This window comes from Pelobates fuscus, chromosome 12, assembly GCF_036172605.1.
Source record: "Pelobates fuscus isolate aPelFus1 chromosome 12, aPelFus1.pri, whole genome shotgun sequence".
Taxonomy (NCBI): domain Eukaryota; kingdom Metazoa; phylum Chordata; class Amphibia; order Anura; family Pelobatidae; genus Pelobates; species Pelobates fuscus.
In genome coordinates, this window is record NC_086328.1 from 6,653,230 (window position 1) to 6,673,334 (window position 20,105).

General features: G+C 44.1%; 1 protein-coding gene across 2 annotated transcripts in view; it reads left to right on the plus strand.

Annotated features, from left to right (window-relative positions):
• The window catches only part of ZFHX3 (zinc finger homeobox 3), a 67,163-nt gene extending 50,897 nt beyond the window's left edge, over window positions 1-16,266 (plus strand). For both annotated transcript variants that reach the window (XM_063437797.1, XM_063437798.1), the window contains exons 7-10: window positions 39-239; window positions 6,650-6,761; window positions 6,954-12,407; window positions 13,314-16,266. In XM_063437797.1, coding sequence (XP_063293867.1) covers window positions 39-239; window positions 6,650-6,761; window positions 6,954-12,407; window positions 13,314-14,830 — 7,284 coding nt within the window. In that variant the 3' untranslated portion in view covers window positions 14,831-16,266. The remainder of the gene's footprint in view (window positions 1-38; window positions 240-6,649; window positions 6,762-6,953; window positions 12,408-13,313) is intronic.
• Window positions 16,267-20,105: the final 3,839 nt, after the last annotated feature.

Sequence of the window (20,105 nt, forward strand, 5' to 3'; positions counted from 1 at the left end):
CCAATGCCTAACAATCTTCTCTGCTTTTATCTTGGCAGATGTACCAGTGCCCATACTGTAAATACAACAATGGCGATGTGAATCGCCTACGTGTTCATGCCATGACGCAGCACTCTGTACAACCCATGCTGCGGTGCCCACTGTGCCAGGACATGCTCAACAACAAGATCCACCTACAGCTGCACCTCACCCACCTGCACAGTGTGGCGCCTGACTGTGTGGAAAAGCTTATCATCACAGTGAGTGTCATTTAAAGGGGCAAGGTTCGCCATTTCCCGCTACAGCGTGGCGTTTCTACAACAGTAATTAGAATGTTTGTTTTACCAACCACAGCTGGCGAGTGTCTGTATGGGTCTGACGTAGAGGGTTACTAAGGAGTTAATTCACTCTCCTCTGTTAGTTTACGTTGGCCTGTCAGGCGTTTAGAATTTGTTTTGCCCCTTTTCTTGATCTTTATACTTTCCGTTTATTATCTCTCCAATCTCCATACACTGTAAAGCGCTTTGAGTCCCACAGGGAGAAAAACACTATAAAGATGACTATTATTAATATTGTGAAAAGTCTTGGGGTCAACTCATTAAGAGTGCTTGCAGGCATTTAGTCTGTGCGCATGTTCTCTTTATATTCCCGTTACCATCCTAATAATAACTCAAAAAAACCATGTGAAACCTGCCCTGTGTTGTCTGCTACCATGGTAACTAAAGCTTTCCTCCATGGTTCCGATGACTTCACACACGTTCCATCATGTGTAGTGTTACTTGGACTGACAGACCCGTGGCTCTAGCTGCCTATATAACCTGTTTGATATTGCCCCCTACCCTTGTTTCTGTCTCCTTGTAATGACTGAATAACCTCATTGCTGTCTGCTTCCACTGGCTGTATAACCCCTCTTCCCTTGCCTCCCGACCCCTCCTAGAAATTACAGCCCCTCTTCCCCTGTCCCCCTCTCCTGAAATTATAGCCCCTCTTCCCCTGCCCCCCTCTCCTGGAATTATAGCCCCTCTTCCCCTGCCCCCCTCTCCTGGAATTATAGCCCCTCTTCCCCTGCCCCCCTCTCCTGGAATTATAAACCCTCTTCCCCTGCCCCCCTCTCCTGAAATTATAACCCCTCTTCCCCTGCCCCCCTCTCCTGAAATTATAACCCCTCTTCCCCTGCCCCCCTCTCCTGGAATTATAGCCCCTCTTCCCCAGCCCCCCTCTCCTGAAATTATAACCCCTCTTCCCCTGCCCCCCTCTCCTGAAATTATAACCCCTCTTCCCCTGCCCCCTCTCCTGAAATTATAACCCCTCTTCCCCTGCCCCCCTCTCCTGGAATTATAGCCCCTCTTCCCCTGTCCCCCTCTCCTGGAATTATAGCCCCTCTTCCCCTGTCCCCCTCTCCTGGAATTATAGCCCCTCTTCCCCTGTCCCCCTCTCCTGGAATTATAACCCCTCTTCCCCTGTCCCCCTCTCCTGGAATTATAACCCCTCTTCCCCTGCCCCCCTCTCCTGAAATTATAACCCCTCTTCCCCTGCCCCCCTCTCCTGAAATTATAACCCCTCTTCCCCTGCCCCCCTCTCCTGGAATTAGAACCCCTCTTCCCCTGCCCCCCTCTCCTGGAATTATATGTATAATCTCCTTCCTGTACCTCTTTTGACTGTATAACTCCTCTTCAGCTGCCCTCCAATGCTGGATATATAAACCGTAATCTTGCCCCATCCTTGTTTTTATAATAGCATCCACTTCCCTGACTTTATGACCACCCCTCTCTCACTGTCCCCCTTCCCTGGCTGTATGACCACCCCTCCCTTACTGTCCCCCTTCAATGGCTGTATGACCACCCCTCCCTTACTGTCACCATTCTCCCTGGCTGTATGACCAACCCTCCCTTACTGTCCCCATTCCCTGGCTGTATGACCACCCCTCCCTTACTGTCCCCCTCCCATGGCTGTATGACCACCCCTCCCTTACTGTCCCCCTCCCATGGCTGTATGACCACCCCTCCCTTACTGTCCCCCTTCCCTGGCTGTATGACCAACCCTCCCTTACTGTCCCCCTTCCCTGGCTGTATGACCAACCCTCCCTTACTGTCCCCCTTCCCTGGCTGTATGACCAACCCTCCCTGGCTGTATGACCACCCCTCCCTTACTGTCCCCCTCCCATGGCTGTATGACCACCACTACCCCCCTTCCCTGGCTGTATGACCAACCCTTCCTTACTGTCCTTCTTCCCTGGCTGTATGACCACCCCTCCCTTACTGTCCTCCTTCCCTGGCTGTATGTCCACCCCTCCCTTACTGTCCCCCTTCCCTGGCTGTATGACCACCACTGCCCCCCTTCCCTGGCTGTATGACCACCCCTCCCCCACTACCCCCTTCCCTGGCTGTATGATCACCCCTCCCTTACTGTCCCCCTTCCCTGGCTGTATGATCACCCCTCCCTTACTGCCCCCCTTCCCTGGCTGTATGATCACCCCTCCCTTACTGCCCCCCCTCCCTGGCTGTATGACCCCCCGCATCATACATGCCCCTTATTTTTTGGTGTTTGTTTTCCCCTGATTCTCTCCCAGTTGTTCCTTACAGTTTTCTCCTGCTTTACTAGAAGTGTTGGGCCTGCAAGATGAATCTGCTCTGTCCATGTCTGCCAATGATATGGTGTAAATGTGATGTGACCTCGGTATCCTCCCCATGCTAACGAGTTTTTCTCTCCAACCTTTGCGCTCTTTGTAATGGAAATGTTCAGGCTTTCTGCAGGGAAGATTTGCATGTTGGTCCGTGGTGACAGTCAGAGGGCATTTTTGTATTTTTTATTCCCATTCGACCTTTCTTTTTTTTTTTTTTTTTGTGTTCTTTGATTTACTTTGACTTTATTTTTATTGTATTTTTTTTTTTATCTCTTCCACTCCTGGGTCTCCCTTTACCTTCCCCTCCCTGCTGCCCCATGCCAGCTACTCGCAGCAATCTGCCAGTCACTGGAGTTTGGTTACAGGGCAGCCCTCATACCCAGCGTGGTGTACACAGCATTCTGTCAGCTGGGCCTACTCACACAATTAGCATGTAATTATCCCATGTGATGGGCAGCCGGGGGAAAGCCAGCTGACACGTTGCATGGCTGACCTGCGAGTCAGAGATCATTGGGCGCAGAGAGCCGTGCAGTGTGGGCTTTAATGATGCCATTTACATATCTGGCAAAGCAGATGTGTATTGCAGCCGCCCCCTTATTACAGTGGATGAGTGTGATGGCTCTGTACAAGCAGGGATTCTGCTGCTGGGGTGACCGGATCTCTGCTTTACCTTGAATATACGTCCTGCAATAAAACAATTAAAGTAAAGGGCGGTCAGTTAGGAAATAATCTGTTCCAGAATTACAGCATCCATGATGCTCTCACACTAGTCCATTTAAAAGGATTTATATATGCATTTACTCTTAACTCACCAACTTTTTTTTTTTCTCACTGTTTATGCCAGAACTTTATTTTCTCACCCTAAAATGTATTACAAGTAAAGTATTAACACTTCTGGGCGTATGGCAGCAATGCAGGCTGCTCTGTAGATCCGTGAGTACACCAGGCAGCAATTACTTGTAGATGGCGATGGGGCATAGACTAATGCATGGGGTGATGCACAGCCAGTTGGGTAAATAGAGAATGGGATTGTGGGTGTTTGATGCAGCCACTATCATGTGATAATGGATGCAGGAGGCATTTTTAGGAGGCCAGGCTCAAAGAAGAGGTAGCAGACACATTAGCCCTCTCAAAACCTGCCAGAATTCCAATCAGGAAAGATGATTAAAGTAGAGAGCAGACAGCGTCTCTGCTCACCACCTCGTCTGCCGTCATTCACACTTGATTGACTTCAACCTTTCAAGTACAGAAGTCTCTCTCTCTCTTATTATTCAAGGCCAGGCGAGGTTTTCTAATTAAAGTGTATGAAAACAATTATAGAGCTGTCTTGTGGAGCTGGAATTCTCAGAGTCTCGGCACACAGCTTTGCTCTCGCCGGGTGTGGGATTTGGCGGACACATTTCCCTTCCACTGGCTTTAGATGAGAATGCACGAGTGCTTGTGATCATGGCTTCTTTTTTTCTGCAGTGCTTAAGCTCCTCACTTACATATAAGGAGATCAGAGAAGACACTGATTCTCTCCACCCCCCAACGCACTCTCTTCTCAGTTAGGCTATTTGCATGGACTATTGGAAGCCCAGAGATGGTCATCAAAAGGACATATTACATAGTATGGTAAATTGAACAAATAGTCTGGTCCACTATGTTCGGCCTTTCTGTTACTGCTGCCAATCTAAAAGAAGGCAAAAAGCAAACCAATATTAAAAACCATTTCAAATTAATGTTATCTGAAGGTGAATGGAAATGGCAGAAATTATTCTAGTCTGCATTTTCAAATGATCTGATGCGTGCATGTGTCGGTTGCAGTGCATTACCCATGTTTATCTATGGGTTTTGCATGTTGCATACGTGTGTCTATATATAATATGTACATTGTGGTTATGGTGTTTAGTGAGTGTTGTATGATAGTGGTGTCAGTAGTGCGGGTGGGGTGGGGCTGTGTGAGACTAGTAGGGGTGGGGTGGAAGAAGGGGGACTGTGTGATAGTGGTGTCAGTAGTGCTGGTGGGGGGGCGGGGGGAGGCTGGCTATGTGAGACCTGTAGGTAGTGCGGGTGTGGGGGGAGGGCTGTGTGAGACCTGTAGGTAATGTGGGTGTGGGGGAGGGCTGTGTGAGACCTGTAGGTAATGTGGGTGTGGGGGAGGGCTGTGTGAGACCTGTAGGTAATGTGGGTGTGGGGGAGGGCTGTGTGAGACCTGTAGGTAATGTGGGTGTGGGGGAGGGCTGTGTGAGACCTGTAGGTAATGTGGGTGTGGGGGAGGGCTGTGTGAGACCTGTAGGTAATGTGGGTGTGGGGGAGGGCTGTGTGAGACCTGTAGGTAATGTGGGTGTGGGGGAGGGCTGTGTGAGACCTGTAGGTAATGTGGGTGTGGGGAGGGCTGTGTGAGACCTGTAGGTAATGTGGGTGTGGGGGAGGGCTGTGTGAGACGTGCGGGGGGGGGGGGGGGGGGGGCTGTGTGAGACCTGTAGGTAATGTGGGTGTGGGGGGCTGTGTGAGACCTGTAGGTAATGTGGGTGTGGGGGAGGGCTGTGTGAGACCTGTAGGTAATGTGGGTGTGGGGGGCTGTGTGAGACCTGTAGGTAATGTGGGTGTGGGGGAGGGCTGTGTGAGACCTGTAATTAGTGCATGTGGTGGGGTGAGGGGGGAGGGGGGTTGTGTGAGACCTGTAGGTTGTGAGGGGGGCTGTGTGAGACCTGTAATTAGTGCATGTGGTGGGGTGAGGGGGGCTGTGTGAGACCTGTAGAAAGAGTTAATAGTAACCATTAGTTAGCAGCATGTCTGAGTGTGTTGGTTTATAATTGAATATATATATAATCTCCCCAATGAAGGCGAGTGGGATTGGTACTATTACCATTTTAGTTCTTTGGAATATACCACAACGGACTGAAATCTATTTATATACAGAGTAACTTGTCATATGTATGATATCAAGCTTAGTACCCTTTATAGGGGTTCCATCCTATTTTAATTCACATTTATTAACTTTTTATTTTTATTTTTTCACGATAGTGTATATGTAGAAATGGTGTACAGTTATTACTAATAAAGACTATAATTAAATTCTATCTAATCGGATCGCTATTGTGTTTTTATACTAGTGGTAATCTCTTTGGGAGTTGGATCTCTATTTGGTTTGTTGAGATGTATCAGGGGTTATACCCCCTTAATGATTGCCCAAACAGTCCCCTTTTCTTGCAATACGGTTGGGTTTTTGTACCTGACACCAATTGCAATCTCCCCAAAGCTGCGTGATCATTCCAAGTTTACAAATCCAATTCAAGAATGTGCCTTGATTTTCTGATTGTCCTTTATCACACTCTGTTTATGCTGCCCATGACTGAGCAACTTAGAGCATTGTGGGACTTGTAGTTAAGCTACATCTGGCAAGCTGCCAATTCCAGATGTAGAAGCCGTTTGAATTGAACCTGTCAGTCCTATCGAAGACATTTTAAACAATCTTCAAATCCGTTTATTACACGGTCTGGCATTCGTTACATAGTAGATTTGCTAAGAGGGAAAGTTGAGTCTCTGTGTTGGGAAATACAACTCATTGACCATCTTTCTGTCATTTCTGATGCTGACACCAAGAATTTCATTTTTATTTCCTGTTTTTTGTCACTTCTTTTGTTCCTTTCTGTATATAGAAACATTAGCAGGCGGTTCTTTTCACCCAGAAACACAGCGCACAATTTTTTTTTCTCTCTCCCTCTCTCTTTAGTAGTCTGAATTAATTAGGGGTGTTAATATGTGTTTGGTAGATTAAGGGGGGCGTTGAGCGCATCTCTGTAATTGGCTGCCCCACAGCCTGTGACAAAACACTCTTTGTGATCAAAGTCAGGTTTCTGTAGAAAGGAAAAATATTAATTAGAAGATTATTCTCTTAGTGTGTACTGATAATTAGAGCGGGCCACCTCCTGAGTGACGGGAGGGGAGTTTGCTGAACAGCTGTGGACTCTCTCAGCAGCCTTCTTTGGGGTGAGGCAGAATGGTGCCTGGGACACTTTCTTTTTAATGTATCTATTAAACCCTTGTCCTTGCTTGTTGCAGGTAACTGCCCCAGAAATGATAATGCCGAGCAGCATGTTCCTCCCAGTGAGTTCCCCAGAGCCAGACAGGTCCACTGCAGCCTCTGCTGCTGAGAGCACGGATAAGTTTCCTGGTAAGACCCTCATCAAATCATTCTGAGGACGTTTAAATAATTCTTTGTAGATCTACATAATATTTTGAAATAAAATGAACAAAAATAAGTTCTTTGCATTTATGTCCAGCTTTTCATGATGGTATCTTTTTATTTAATTTTTTTCCTGTCTATTGATTTTTATTAAAAAAATGTTATATTTTATTTTAACAGAACCCGCTGAAGAATTGTCCAAGAGCACATCTGAAGGACTCGAGTTTGGCACAGAGCAGAGAGCTCTTCCGAGTGAACACAACTCTGTGAGAGAGGATTCTGGGTTCCTGTGCTGGAAGAAAGGATGTAACCAGGTTTTTAAAACCTCTGCCGCCCTGCAAACACATTTTAATGATGTCCATAACAAGCGCCCTCAACTGCCCGTTTCTGACCGCCACGTTTACAAATACCGCTGTAACCAATGCAGCCTGGCTTTCAAAACTGTGGAAAAGCTTCAGTTGCATTCACAGTATCACGTTATCCGGGCTGCTACCATGTGCTGCTTGTGCCAGAGGAGCTTCAGAACGTTCCAGGCTCTGAAGAAGCACCTGGAAACCAGCCACCTTGAGCTGAGCGAATCGGACATCCAGCAGCTGTACAGTGGGCTTCTGGTGAATGGAGATATTTCTACCATGGGAGATGGTTCTGTGGTTGAAGACCCGAACATGATGATAGAAGATGATAAAGAGGATGAGAGTGACTTAGAGGATAAGCAGAGTCCAACAGGAAGTGATTCAGGGTCTGTGCAGGAAGATTCTGGTTCTGAGCCCAAGCGAGCTCTCCCATTTCGAAAAGGTCCAAATTTCACCATGGAGAAGTTTTTGGATCCTTCCCGACCCTACAAGTGTACAGTTTGCAAGGAGTCTTTTACACAAAAGAACATTCTGTTGGTCCATTATAATTCTGTTTCCCACTTGCACAAGCTTAAACGAGCCTTGCAGGAATCGACAACTGGGCAGCCTGAACCTACCAGTAGCCCAGACAACAAACCCTTTAAGTGCAATACCTGTAGTGTCGCTTACAGCCAGAGCTCCACCTTAGAGATCCACATGAGGTCAGTGTTACACCAGACCAAAGCCCGCGCAGCAAAGCTTGAAGCTGCTGGTGGCAATACAAGTGGGGCAAGTGCCAACAGCACGTGCACAACTGCAACTGCTACAACTACTCCAAACCCAATTAGCACTAATGTTTCAACTACTTCAAGCTGCACAGCCACAGTTACATCTGCTACAAGTGCCAGTTGTAGGACTCAAGCACCCATGGAAATTGCAGGGAACACCCCTGCAAGTAATATTCCTGCTAGTGTACCCTGTCCTCCTGAACACAAAGATGTAAACCGTAAGAAATTGGCAGACATGATAGCTTCTCGTCAACAGCAGCAGCAACAGCAGCAGCAACAACAGCAGCAACAACAGCAGCAACAACAACAAGCCCAGTCTTTGGCTCAGGCTCAAGCCCAGGTCCAAGCCCATTTTCAGCAAGAGTTTCAACAGCAAGCTGCACTCCTTCAGTCTCAGTTATTAAATCCGACCCTGCTTCCCCATTTTCCCATGACAACAGAGACCTTGCTCCAGCTTCAACAGCAGCAACATCTCCTCTTTCCTTTCTACATCCCTAGCACAGATTTCCAGTTCAATCCAGAAGTTAGCTTGCCACTAACCAGTGGGACATTGACTTTGACCGGAAGTAGCCCTGGTTTACTAGAAGACCTAAAGACTCCAATGCAGCTCCATCAACAACAAGTTCATGCACACCACCAGCATTTACAGCAAGGACCAATGTGCATAACAGAGACACACCCTTCACTCTTGCAACCACCTGAACAAAAAATGAAACCTGTGAAAGAAAGTTTTAAGGAACTAAAGAAGGAAAGAGACTTTTCTGAGAGAGCAGATGAGACTTGTGCAAATGAGTCCTCGTCGGATACCCTGAAATGCAAAGAGAAGAAAGAGCTTGCTTCTGGATCCTGCTCTGATTCTTTCTTGCCCCCACCTCGTATTTCATCGGATGCACGAGGTAATGCCACCAAAGCTTTGCTTGAGAACTTTGGCTTTGAACTTGTAATTCAGTATAATGAAAACAAGCAAAAATCACAGAAAAAGAATGGGAAAAATGAGCAAGGAGATTGCTTGGAGAAGTTGGAATGCAGCTCTTGTGGGAAACTTTTCTCCAATATTCTAATATTGAAGAGTCACCAAGAACATGTTCATCAACGGTATCTTCCCTTCAAGCAATTAGAACGGTTTGCCAAGCACTACAGAGATCACTATGACAAACTGTATCCATTGAGGCCTCAAACACCTGAAGCTCCACCTCCTCCGCCACCGCCTCCACCTCCTCCACCACCACCTCCAGCAACTCCGCAACCAGCCATTACCCCAACAATACCCACCTCAGCTCCTCCTATAACACCACCCAGTATTTCACCAGCCCAAACATCGGTGCCACTGGCTCAGCTTTCAATGCCAATGGAACTTCCTATATTTTCTCCCCTTATGATGCAAACCATGCCCTTACAGTCAATGCCAGGCCAGCTGCAACCTCAGATAGGTTCTGTGGATTCACTGTCTGCTGACTTGGCTCAGTTATATCAACATCAGCTCAATCCCAGTCTTTTGCAACAACAAAACAAACGACCACGGACTAGAATTACTGATGACCAGCTCAGAGTTCTCCGCCAGTATTTTGATATTAATAATTCCCCAAGTGAGGAACAGATTAAAGAAATGGCTGATAAATCTGGGTTGCCGCAAAAAGTAATCAAGCATTGGTTCAGAAATACCCTTTTTAAGGAGCGTCAACGCAATAAAGATTCCCCCTATAACTTTAACAATCCTCCCATTACAAGTTTGGAGGAGCTGAAGATGGACTCCAAGCCTCCATCACCAGAGCCTCAAAAACATGAATACTGGGGAAGCAAAAGATCATCTAGAACCCGCTTTACAGACTACCAACTTCGTGTCCTTCAAGATTTTTTTGATGCCAATGCTTATCCTAAAGATGATGAATTTGAACAGCTCTCCAACTTATTGAATCTTCCTACACGTGTAATTGTTGTCTGGTTCCAAAATGCACGTCAAAAAGCAAGGAAAAACTATGAAAATCAAGGTGATGGCAAGGAAGGGGAACGAAGAGAGCTGACCAATGACCGATATATACGTACAAGTAACCTAAACTACCAGTGTAAAAAGTGCAACTTAGTCTTTCAGCGAATATTTGACTTGATTAAACATCAGAAGAAGCTATGTTATAAAGATGAGGATGAAGATATGAACGATGACAGCCAAAATGAAGACTCCATGGATGCTACAGATTTACTAACCCCATCCAGTTCTTCATGCAGTACCCCTATGCCGTTCCAGTCGTTTAGCACCGCAGCCTCATCTTCAGCCAACACAAGCTGCACAACTTTCCTTCCACAAATGTCAGAGATAGAAGATGCTCTTGCATTCTGTTCCAAACAAGAGGCTACTCACGAAGAAAAACCAAAGCATTTTGAACCTTCAAGAGGACCGCAAAACCAAACTCAAGAGCAGCCAGTGCAACCAAAGCAAGAGCCTCAGCAGACCCCTCTAACGCAATCACAGCCACTGCAGCAGGAACAATCAGAACAGAAAGTTAATTCAACACCACAGAAACTCCCACCTTTTTCCTCCCAGTCTGTACAACCACAAACTTCTCAGTGTTCCATCGCTCAGTCAAGTCCCAATTCAGCCCTACTACAGCATCTGCCCCTCAAGCCTCTTCACTCCTCTACACCACAACCATTAACAAATCTGGCTCCTCCACTTATTCCCTACCAATGTGATCAGTGCAAACTAGCATTTCCCTCTTTTGAGCACTGGCAGGAACACCAACAGCTTCACTTTCTAAGTCAAAGCCAATTTATCCATCCCCAATTCCTAGATAGACCTATGGATATGTCCTTCATGCTTTTCGATCCCAGTAATCCACTTCTAGCCAGTCAGCTTCTATCTGGGGGCCTCCCTCAAATGCCAAGTAGTTCTGCTACCTCCCCTTCCACACCATCTTCCACAATGAATACACTGAAAAGGAAGCTGGAAGAAAAGGCTAATGCAAGTCCAGGAGAGAATGATAGCGGGACGGGTGGAGAAGAACCACAAAGGGACAAACGCTTACGAACAACCATAACCCCTGAGCAGTTAGAGATTCTGTACCAAAAATATCTATTGGATTCAAACCCAACACGCAAAATGTTGGACCACATTGCTCATGAAGTTGGACTGAAAAAACGTGTGGTTCAGGTCTGGTTTCAAAATACCCGTGCCCGAGAAAGAAAAGGACAGTTCAGAGCAGTTGGCCCTGCACAAGCCCATAGGCGTTGCCCATTTTGCAGAGCCCTGTTTAAAGCAAAAACTGCGCTTGAAGCTCACATCCGATCCCGCCACTGGCATGAGGCAAAACGTGCTGGCTATAATATGAGCTTATCTGCAATGCTTGTTGATTGCGATGGTGGGATCCAGTTGAAAGGCGATCTCTTTGACAGTTCTGGCTTCCATAACCTTCAACAGAGTAGCAGTGATGGTCAATGTATTTCCCTCTCTCCAGTAAGCAAGTCCATGGACCTGTCCCCCAGAACACTGCTCAGTCCATCATCTATTAAAGTGGAAGGAATGGAAGATTTTGAAAGCCCCTCCATGTCTTCTGTCAACTTGAGCTTTGATCAGACTAAGCTGGACAACGATGATTGCTCATCTGTAAACACTGCTATAACTGACACAACAACAGGAGATGAAGGCAATGCTGACAATGACAGCACCACGGGTAACCTAGCTGAAACCAAATCTACTTCTGTAACCAGTGAGGGCTTGCCAAAGTCTGCCATGATGACCATGTCTGAATATGAGGACCAAATGTCTTCTGGTTTGGTCAGCCCTGCCCCAAGCTACTACAGCAAAGAGTATGACAACGAAGGCATGATTGATTATAGTGAAACTTCCAGCCTTGCTGACCCTTGCTCTCCCAGCCCAGGTGCAAGTGGCTCAGCTGGCAAGTCGGGGGATAGTGGGGACCGCCCTGGTCAGAAACGCTTTAGGACGCAAATGACAAACCTTCAGCTTAAAGTTCTTAAATCTTGCTTTAATGACTATAGAACCCCTACAATGCTGGAGTGTGAAGTCCTGGGCAATGATATCGGACTGCCAAAGAGAGTCGTCCAGGTCTGGTTTCAGAATGCCCGGGCAAAAGAAAAGAAATCTAAGTTGAGCATGGCAAAGCACTTCGGAATAAACCAAACAAACTATGAGGGACCCAAAACAGAGTGCACTTTGTGTGGTATCAAGTACAGCGCAAGATTGTCTGTGCGGGATCATATCTTTTCCCAACCGCACATTTCCAAAGTTAAGGACGCTATTGGAAGCCAGTTGGACAAGGAAAAAGAATATTTTGATCCTGCTACGGTTCGCCAGCTGATGGCCCAGCAGGAATTGGACCGTATCAAAAAGGCCAACGAGGTCCTGGGTTTGACATCCCAGCAGCAAAGTGTGTTTGATAATCCTTCATTGCAAGCACTCAATCTTCCAACAGCCTACCCGGCTCTCCAAGGAATCCCTCCGGTCCTGCTGCCAGGTCTCAGCAGCCCATCCTTGCCAGGCTTTCCTCCAGCTAACACAGGTGGGTTCAAGATGGGGGCCTACATTGCTTCATTTAGATGGTACTTTGAAAGCTAGCTAACTGTAGTCACATGCCATTTCTATTTTACTCTAAGGTTTCCTAAAATGTCCTAAATAGAAAGACAATATTTAGTTTTTGCCAGGATGCCAGATAATTATTTCATAACTATATAATCTCTAGTAAATTGTACTTTATACACCTCGTCAGCCAGTTCTTATGTCCGTTATTTCTGAATTTCAGAAGTGTCTGGTCTAGTCAAGGTCAAAGAATTGTCTGTAATGAGCCAGGTGTCATTAATCGTTGTTTCAGTATAGAATGAATATCTGTATCTTAAAGAATCTTCTATGTATGATGTCCAGCTTAAAAAAATCAAACTGATATCATTTTGGAGTAAATTGGCGAAAACCATATCTTGCAAGCATTAAGCTGAGATACCATTTGGAAATATCCACCTAAGGACATTGCTCAGATCATTTTTTATTTTTGGGGGCATTTGCTATTTTTGCCAGCTTGCTGTCTAGTAGTAAACACCTGTGTGCATTTATTTAAATTTTTTCTTAAAATAATTTTTAATGTTGTAATTTCTTACCTGTATCTCTTCTACATGTGTTAAGCAATGTTTTACATTAGAGAACGGATTTACGCTGCCTACAGCTGTTTGAGTCAGATAACGTGCAATAAGTAAAGGAAGATGAAAAAATCCAGAGAGACTCAAACCTTGATGATTTCTTTAATAAGAGTCTCAGAATTAAATGATCTACATTGTCTCATTCAAACCTGTTTACATTCGCTTTTTGCATTCTTTGATATATACTATTTTAAGATTACATCAATACATTTTAATATTGGCTAGTGTGAAAAATTGTTTAGATTAATTTTTTTGCTTTCTTTTTCCATCTTTTCCAGCTTTAAGTTCTCCTAAATCAAATGTGATGGGAGGGTCCAGCACAACAATCCCTTCCCCTGGCCTTCCCACTTCTGGACAACCAAATAAGCAACCCCCCAAGACTCAAAGCCCCACCATCCCACCTCCGACTCACTTGTTACCTGTTACCCAACAAGCAGAGATGCAGAAAGAGAAAGAAGGAGAGAAGATGAAAGAGAAAGAAAAGGGGAAAGGAAAAGGAGACCCCTCACCTGTACCCAAAAAGGAAAAGGGGGAAACTCCAGCATCAACTTCCACTTTGATGCCAGGAATGGAATATGTAGTGGACTCCTCACAACTCCAAGCTTTACAAGCTGCTCTGACGTCCGATCCCACAACCCTGCTCACTAGTCAGTTTCTCCCTTATTTTGTTCCTGGCTTCTCTCCGTACTACGGTGCACAGATACCCGGAACCTTGCCAGGTGGTTACCTTCAACCAATGTATGGTATGGAAAGTCTGTTTCCGTATAACCCTGCTATCTCACAAGCTTTAATGGGCCTTTCACAGAGTTCTTTGCTTCAGCAGTACCAACAATACCAGCAAAGCTTGCAAGAAGCCCTTCAGCAGCAGCAACGACAACTACAACTACAGCAGCAGCAGCAGCAGCATCAGAAATCACAACACCATCACCATCAAAGATTGCAGCAGCCACAGCCCAAAGCAAGCCAACCCCCAGCACCCCCCTCCAGCAAAGACCCTGCCAAAGACTCCCACAAGCTGGAAGAACAGAATCTGATGACTCATGAGGTATCGGTTTCCAACAAGCCCCCAGAACAGCAAGAGATGGAAAGCCAAGGTGCAGACTGTCTAGTAGACCCATTCATTGTCCCAAAGGTGCAGTACAAGTTGGTCTGCCGGAAGTGTGAGCTGAGCTTCAGCAGTGAAGAGGCGGCTATCAGCCATCTGAAGTCCCTCTGCTTCTTTGGTCAATCTGTGGTGAACCTGCAAGAGCTGGTAACATGCGTCCCCACTGGTGACAGCAGTGGTTCTTACCGCTGCTTGGGCTGTGAGGCCACTCTCTGTGGGGGCGATGCTCTGCGTCAACATCTGGAGTCGCCCTTGCACAAACACAGAACAATCAAAAGAACAGCAAGAAACGCCAAAGAGCACCCTAGTTTATTACCTCACTCTGCCTGCTTCCCCAACCCTGACACCGCATCTACCTCTCAGTCTGCTGCTGACTCCAAAGCCAGCCTCTCACCTCCATCCCCTTCTGCTTCACCCCACCACACCTCCACAAAGTCTTGGTCTCACAGTGCTCCCAAAAAAACTCCTCCTTTTCCCACGCTTTCCTCATCTTCAACAGTTACCTCAAGTCCGTGCAGCACCTCAGGGGTTGCAACCTCCTTTCCAACAGACGGCTTCTCTGAGGAGTCTGATTCGGACCTCAGCCAAAAGTCTGACAGGGCGGGAAGTCCTTTGGGCGCTCCTGAGAACCAAGGCTGTCATGAGGACAGCTCTCGGACTGCTGTGGGAGTGGGATCTTTACGACTGTAGACTTCGGAGATGGACAATGAAAAATAATAAAATATGAATTTAAAATAATAAAAAAACATGACAAACCAATTTCACAAACAGAAATACTGCAAATTCCAAAGCTTCTAACCAAAAAAGAGGACCCCTCCCTCCCTTGTATGATTCTCTTCATTCCTGCACCTGCCCACTGACCTGTTCTCTCCCCTACCTATTGTCACATTGACCCTAAAACAGGGAACTGGCTCATTTACTCCCCCTTATTTGGAGTTTGGCCACCCTGTGGTGGCACCCCTTCTCTGCTCACATAGCGATGGCTTTGCTAAGATGAAACCAATAGAATTATTGCGTTATTCTCAGGTCAAATGCTCACAACATGTTCTGACTATGGTCTTGGAGTTTTATATATACATATATATATAGATAGGGATATATGTGTGTATATATGTATTTATTTTTTTTCAGTAAGTGATTATTTTTTAAGAATTTTTTTTTTTTTTTTTTTTTGCTAATTTAACCGGAAAAATAAAATAAAAATCAGGACTGGGATAAAAGAAGCCTCCCAGGGACATTATGTTGGGTGGTGTTCATACTTTAATTTCCACGTCCAGGAACCACAGCTCCAAATTATATACTTCTAAAAAAACAACAAAGAGACTTTATTACTTCTTATAGATGAGGCCATTGATTCAGGACAGTTTTCAGAAGCGGAGTAGAATTTTGTGTACACTTGTTTTGTGTCTTGATGACGTTTCTCATTTGACTTTATGGCAAATTGTTTCCCTGGTTACAAGAAACCTCTTCTCATTATCTCCCGCCCTCCCACCTCTCTGTCCAAAGCCTACCCCTAAACCTATCCCTTGCCTTTGGCTCTTCAACCAAAATGTTCTTTCAAAAAACAATTTTTTTATTTATTTTATTTTTTTTAAAGCTCTTAACAGCAGGACAAATGTCTCTGCTTAATAAAATGTTTAATTTGAATTTCCCAAAGGGATACAAAGTTTTTAATCTAGAGTGCAGTGCAAAGTGCTGCACTATTGTTTAACTGGCACTGTCTGTATTTCAACACAACCTAATGTTGGGATATGGGGAAGGGGCACTGGTAAAATATGTAATATTCCTTGTTGTTTGGTGTTTGTATACAACACACATGCCCTGCGCCCCTCACCCCTTTCCCCACCCCATGTTACCTGTTGCTCTGTTTTCATGTCTTTAGACGGAGATCTGTTTTGTTTTTGGCGCTTTTTTTATTTTATTTTTAAGAAAATGGAAAAAAGATAAATGAAAAAAAAAAATGAACCATTTGTACCTGTGTGCATATGATTGTGTGTACACATGTATGCTTCAATAGACATTGGTACACACAGACATACGCACACACAATATTTAAATTTTTTTTGAATGAATTCTGATGCTTTAAATAAAATCCAAAGAGTAGCCTGCCTTGTGTGCTTGGCTTAGAGGCTTTGTCTTACTTGAAATTAATTGTTTGTGAGTTAAAAACAGAACCCAACGAGTTTTAAGAAAGCTTATGTGGCTCAGATCATCACCTAAAGTAAAGTACTTTTTGGGCAGGTTTAAAAAAAAAAAAAGCACCCTTTCGTATGGTCAGTTTTGGGGAAGACTGGATTCTCTGTTAGTAGCGATTACTGGACTTGTAACTGGCAGTACACCTCGTGGATCAAAGACGACCTAGACAGACAACTGCAGATACATTTCAACGCTGTATTCTTGCTTGCAGTCTTTAATTACTCCTGACAAAACTGGTGCTCTGTCCTTACGACAGCTGACCCTGTTGACCTGGCTGGTTACTTCTTGAAGGTGAATTAAAAGAATTGTTTTGTTCTCACACAATGGAGTTTATAAAAAGAGTCAAACGAACGCTCTCGCCTACTGCACTGGATACATCTGTAAATGATTCTAGCCAAACGATGTGACAAGACATCATAGCCAAATCAGTATTACATAGCTAATGCCATTATATTTTAATTCTGTCATCCAGCCAGTGTTCCCTCTAAGGAGATATTTGCAGTATAGAAACCATTTCAGCAAGACCGTATCCACACAGGGTGTAATTATAGCCTACAACGAATTCAGAGGATACCAGTTATTAGGATCGAGTCAATATCCCCCATAATGTGGCATTAACATTGCAACAGCTTGCAACTCTGAAAGGGCTAAAATGAAACTAGCTTTGCCAATGAATATTTTTATGTTATCATTTTTATATATATTTTCCCCTTTAAATATTTGTGGTGCTTGCTTGCTGTAGTGTTTTTCTTTTTTTTTTTTTTTCTCGATATCAGATAGGTGATGTGCGTTGAACATACATTTGGTCAATTTCTAAAATGTACCAAGTTGTATTGCTTACCAACGCTGCAATAGCCTTATAGTATCAAGCTATTACTCAGTCCTGATTGATTTCACAATAGTGTTGCGTCAGGTATTGCTTTATCTATTTTGCCATTTAACAGCTCCAAGGGCCTCCGGGTAGGAAAGCTGTTTTTTTTAAGCACTTTTTTTATTTGTATATTAATGTATAGTTCCCTTCCCTATCTTACCATGTGTTGATTCATGTCCGGTACAGGCTCAATGTGTCTGTCCTTCCTTTTTCTTGATGTTTTGTGTGTTTAGTCCCTTTGATTTCTATGCTGTGCATAGAATGAGTTTGTTTGTTTTTAGCTGTAGGATAGTTGTCTCTGAAGTATAGTAGAAATGCTGTACTAGACGCGCTTTATTTCATGCACGTTGATATTTTATTAATCGCTCATCTCATGTCTAGATACCTGTGAAACACACATCCCATAATTCAATGGACCCATAACTGTATAGATTCTGCGTCCGCAGTGCGCCTTTTGTCTCTCCATAGAGCTGTTTTTTTTTAGCTTTGTGAGTGGATGAGGGAATAGATTGGTTAATATTTATAAAGCGCCAACAAATTCCACAGCGCTGTACAATAGGATATGAGCGATTTCTAAAAGAAATTAATATATTGGTAGAATTAAGCAACAATAACTGTGTCCATACCGGATTTAAATTGTCAATCTATCCATCATGGAGCAGCAACTGAGGAATCGACAAAATACCCTTCAGAGCAAGCACGAAACCTTTTAAAAGTCTGTGTTTTAATGTTTTTTGGGAGGCTTTTTATTTTTTATTTTATAATTATTAAACATATTTATATATTTGAAGGTGGCCGAATCTTTAAAAAAAATGAAATGTGCTTAAAGAGATCTCGCTGAGGACAGCAGCTCTCTAGGTGTGAATGTTTGTGTGTGCATATATGTGTATACGTATGTCTATTTACAAGAGTGTGTAATTGAAACCCTGTTTTCGGTGACTTATGTGGTACTCTGCGCTGCTTCCCCTTTTGGCATTCAGTGGGTGAATGTGGTGTTATTGGGAGTGCAGCCCACTGCTGGACGTGGTGGTCAGTCTTTAAATGGCTTACACTGTTTAGGAAGGGAGGTTGGGAACAGACCCCTTGTTTTCAAGGTAATAAAGCTATTGCAACAACCAAAATATTGTCAACTATTCAAACCAAACAAGGGATGCCAATCTTGACTCTTTCCTATGTTATTTTTTTTTAGCCGTCTTACTGGCAAAACACTTTGAACTGTACCAAACTACTGTACAGACATGGACCATAAAGATACCCAAAATATATATGAACTTTTTAAAAAAACAAACAAAAAAATTTTTTTTTAAAAAAACTAACTTTTTGGGGGTTATTTTTTTTGTGACGGGGGGTGGGATAAGGAAATATGACGATGTATAGTACAAAGCAGACACCCCTGTATTCTAGATGAGTTTGCTGTAATTGAACAAAATCAATATATTTATGCTCCTTTTGAATATATTTCTTTAAGTCTGTTTGATTGTGTTATTATATGAAGGGAAAAGAAAAACAACACACAGAAAGGTTTGGTGTGTAACATTCTCGATGTAAAACCTGGAGATTGGCATGAGTTCCTCAAAACATTTAAATGTCCTACATCTTCTAATGGTTCAATGGCTGGCTGAGAGTTGTCCACTGTAAGGTTATTTAACTTCAAAAAGAACTATTTTCCACTGGAAGGTTTTGAGAATATTGTTCCTCTCCAATTTTAAATTTTCCTACTACTGTTCCTATCAATATGTTTTCACACATCTGGACAGTACTGGCATTTCTGATTAAAATGTCATTAAGGTATAATAAGAAAGCTTATGGTCAATCACCGCGAATTGGCCTATGTGTCAGTCAGCAGTAAAGCCCAGACTTTCAGCCAAACATCTACATATACAATAGATCTTGTTTTCAGACTGGTTACATCTGACAACACCTGATGGTTTACATCACCCGGTTTACCAACCCAAAAAGTCCAAATATCGAAAAACGTAGTCTGCCTATGCTCCAGGACCAACTGCATTGCCCTCCTTGCCAAGGTACCCGGTGGTGTGCTGTCAAAATAAGAAGGAATGGTCACATCTCTCATGCTTGCAACCCTTTAAATCATCTGAGATAAATTCATGAAGCGACATCAAGGTCATTGCGTAAATTAAAATGTTGCTTTTTATTGACAAAGCATTAAAATTACACCGTACATTCTATGTTACCAGTAGTAAAACCAAAGTCAATTGGAAAGAGTCCAAGGTATCCATCCATTGAGAAGGTAAATGCTGATGGTCTGAGACCTGTCTGTGTCAGTCTGGGGGAACACTTGCTCATATAGGAGGGGTTAGATTTGCTTGTTAACTGTCAAATGCTAATGTCCACACACACACACACACACACACAATGCCCGTTGGGAAGATTATATCCACCTGAAAATCCTAACTAATTATCCCATGGTTACATGTTCATGGTCTCTTTTAAGCGGTGTAGGCACTGTAACTGCTTAATTTTTTTTTTATTAAAGTGATTATAGTATCTGGAGATCCCTGGTGCTCTCTTTCCATTTAGCTTTGAACTGTAAATAAAAGTGCTAGCAATTCATTCCCTCTGAGCTGCTTGGGTTAATAAGGAACCATCAGCCTGAGCCGTAATGAGTGGCTGTGTCAGCTGCCTGCTTTCACCCCATCACAGCACCCATTGCTGCTATGAATTAGTACAGCTAGAAGATAGTGTTGTATTTTTGCATTGGCCATACCTCCAGGGTGTGCCGGGCTGTGTGGGGCCAGGGTCTATATTTTGTGTAACAGCTCAAAATTGGTTTAACACTGAATGGAGGGACAGAGCCAGGGGGACCAGACCCTATAACTAGTTAAATGAGATGAAATGGTTACAGTATCCCTTTACAGGACACACATGCAGTTTGAT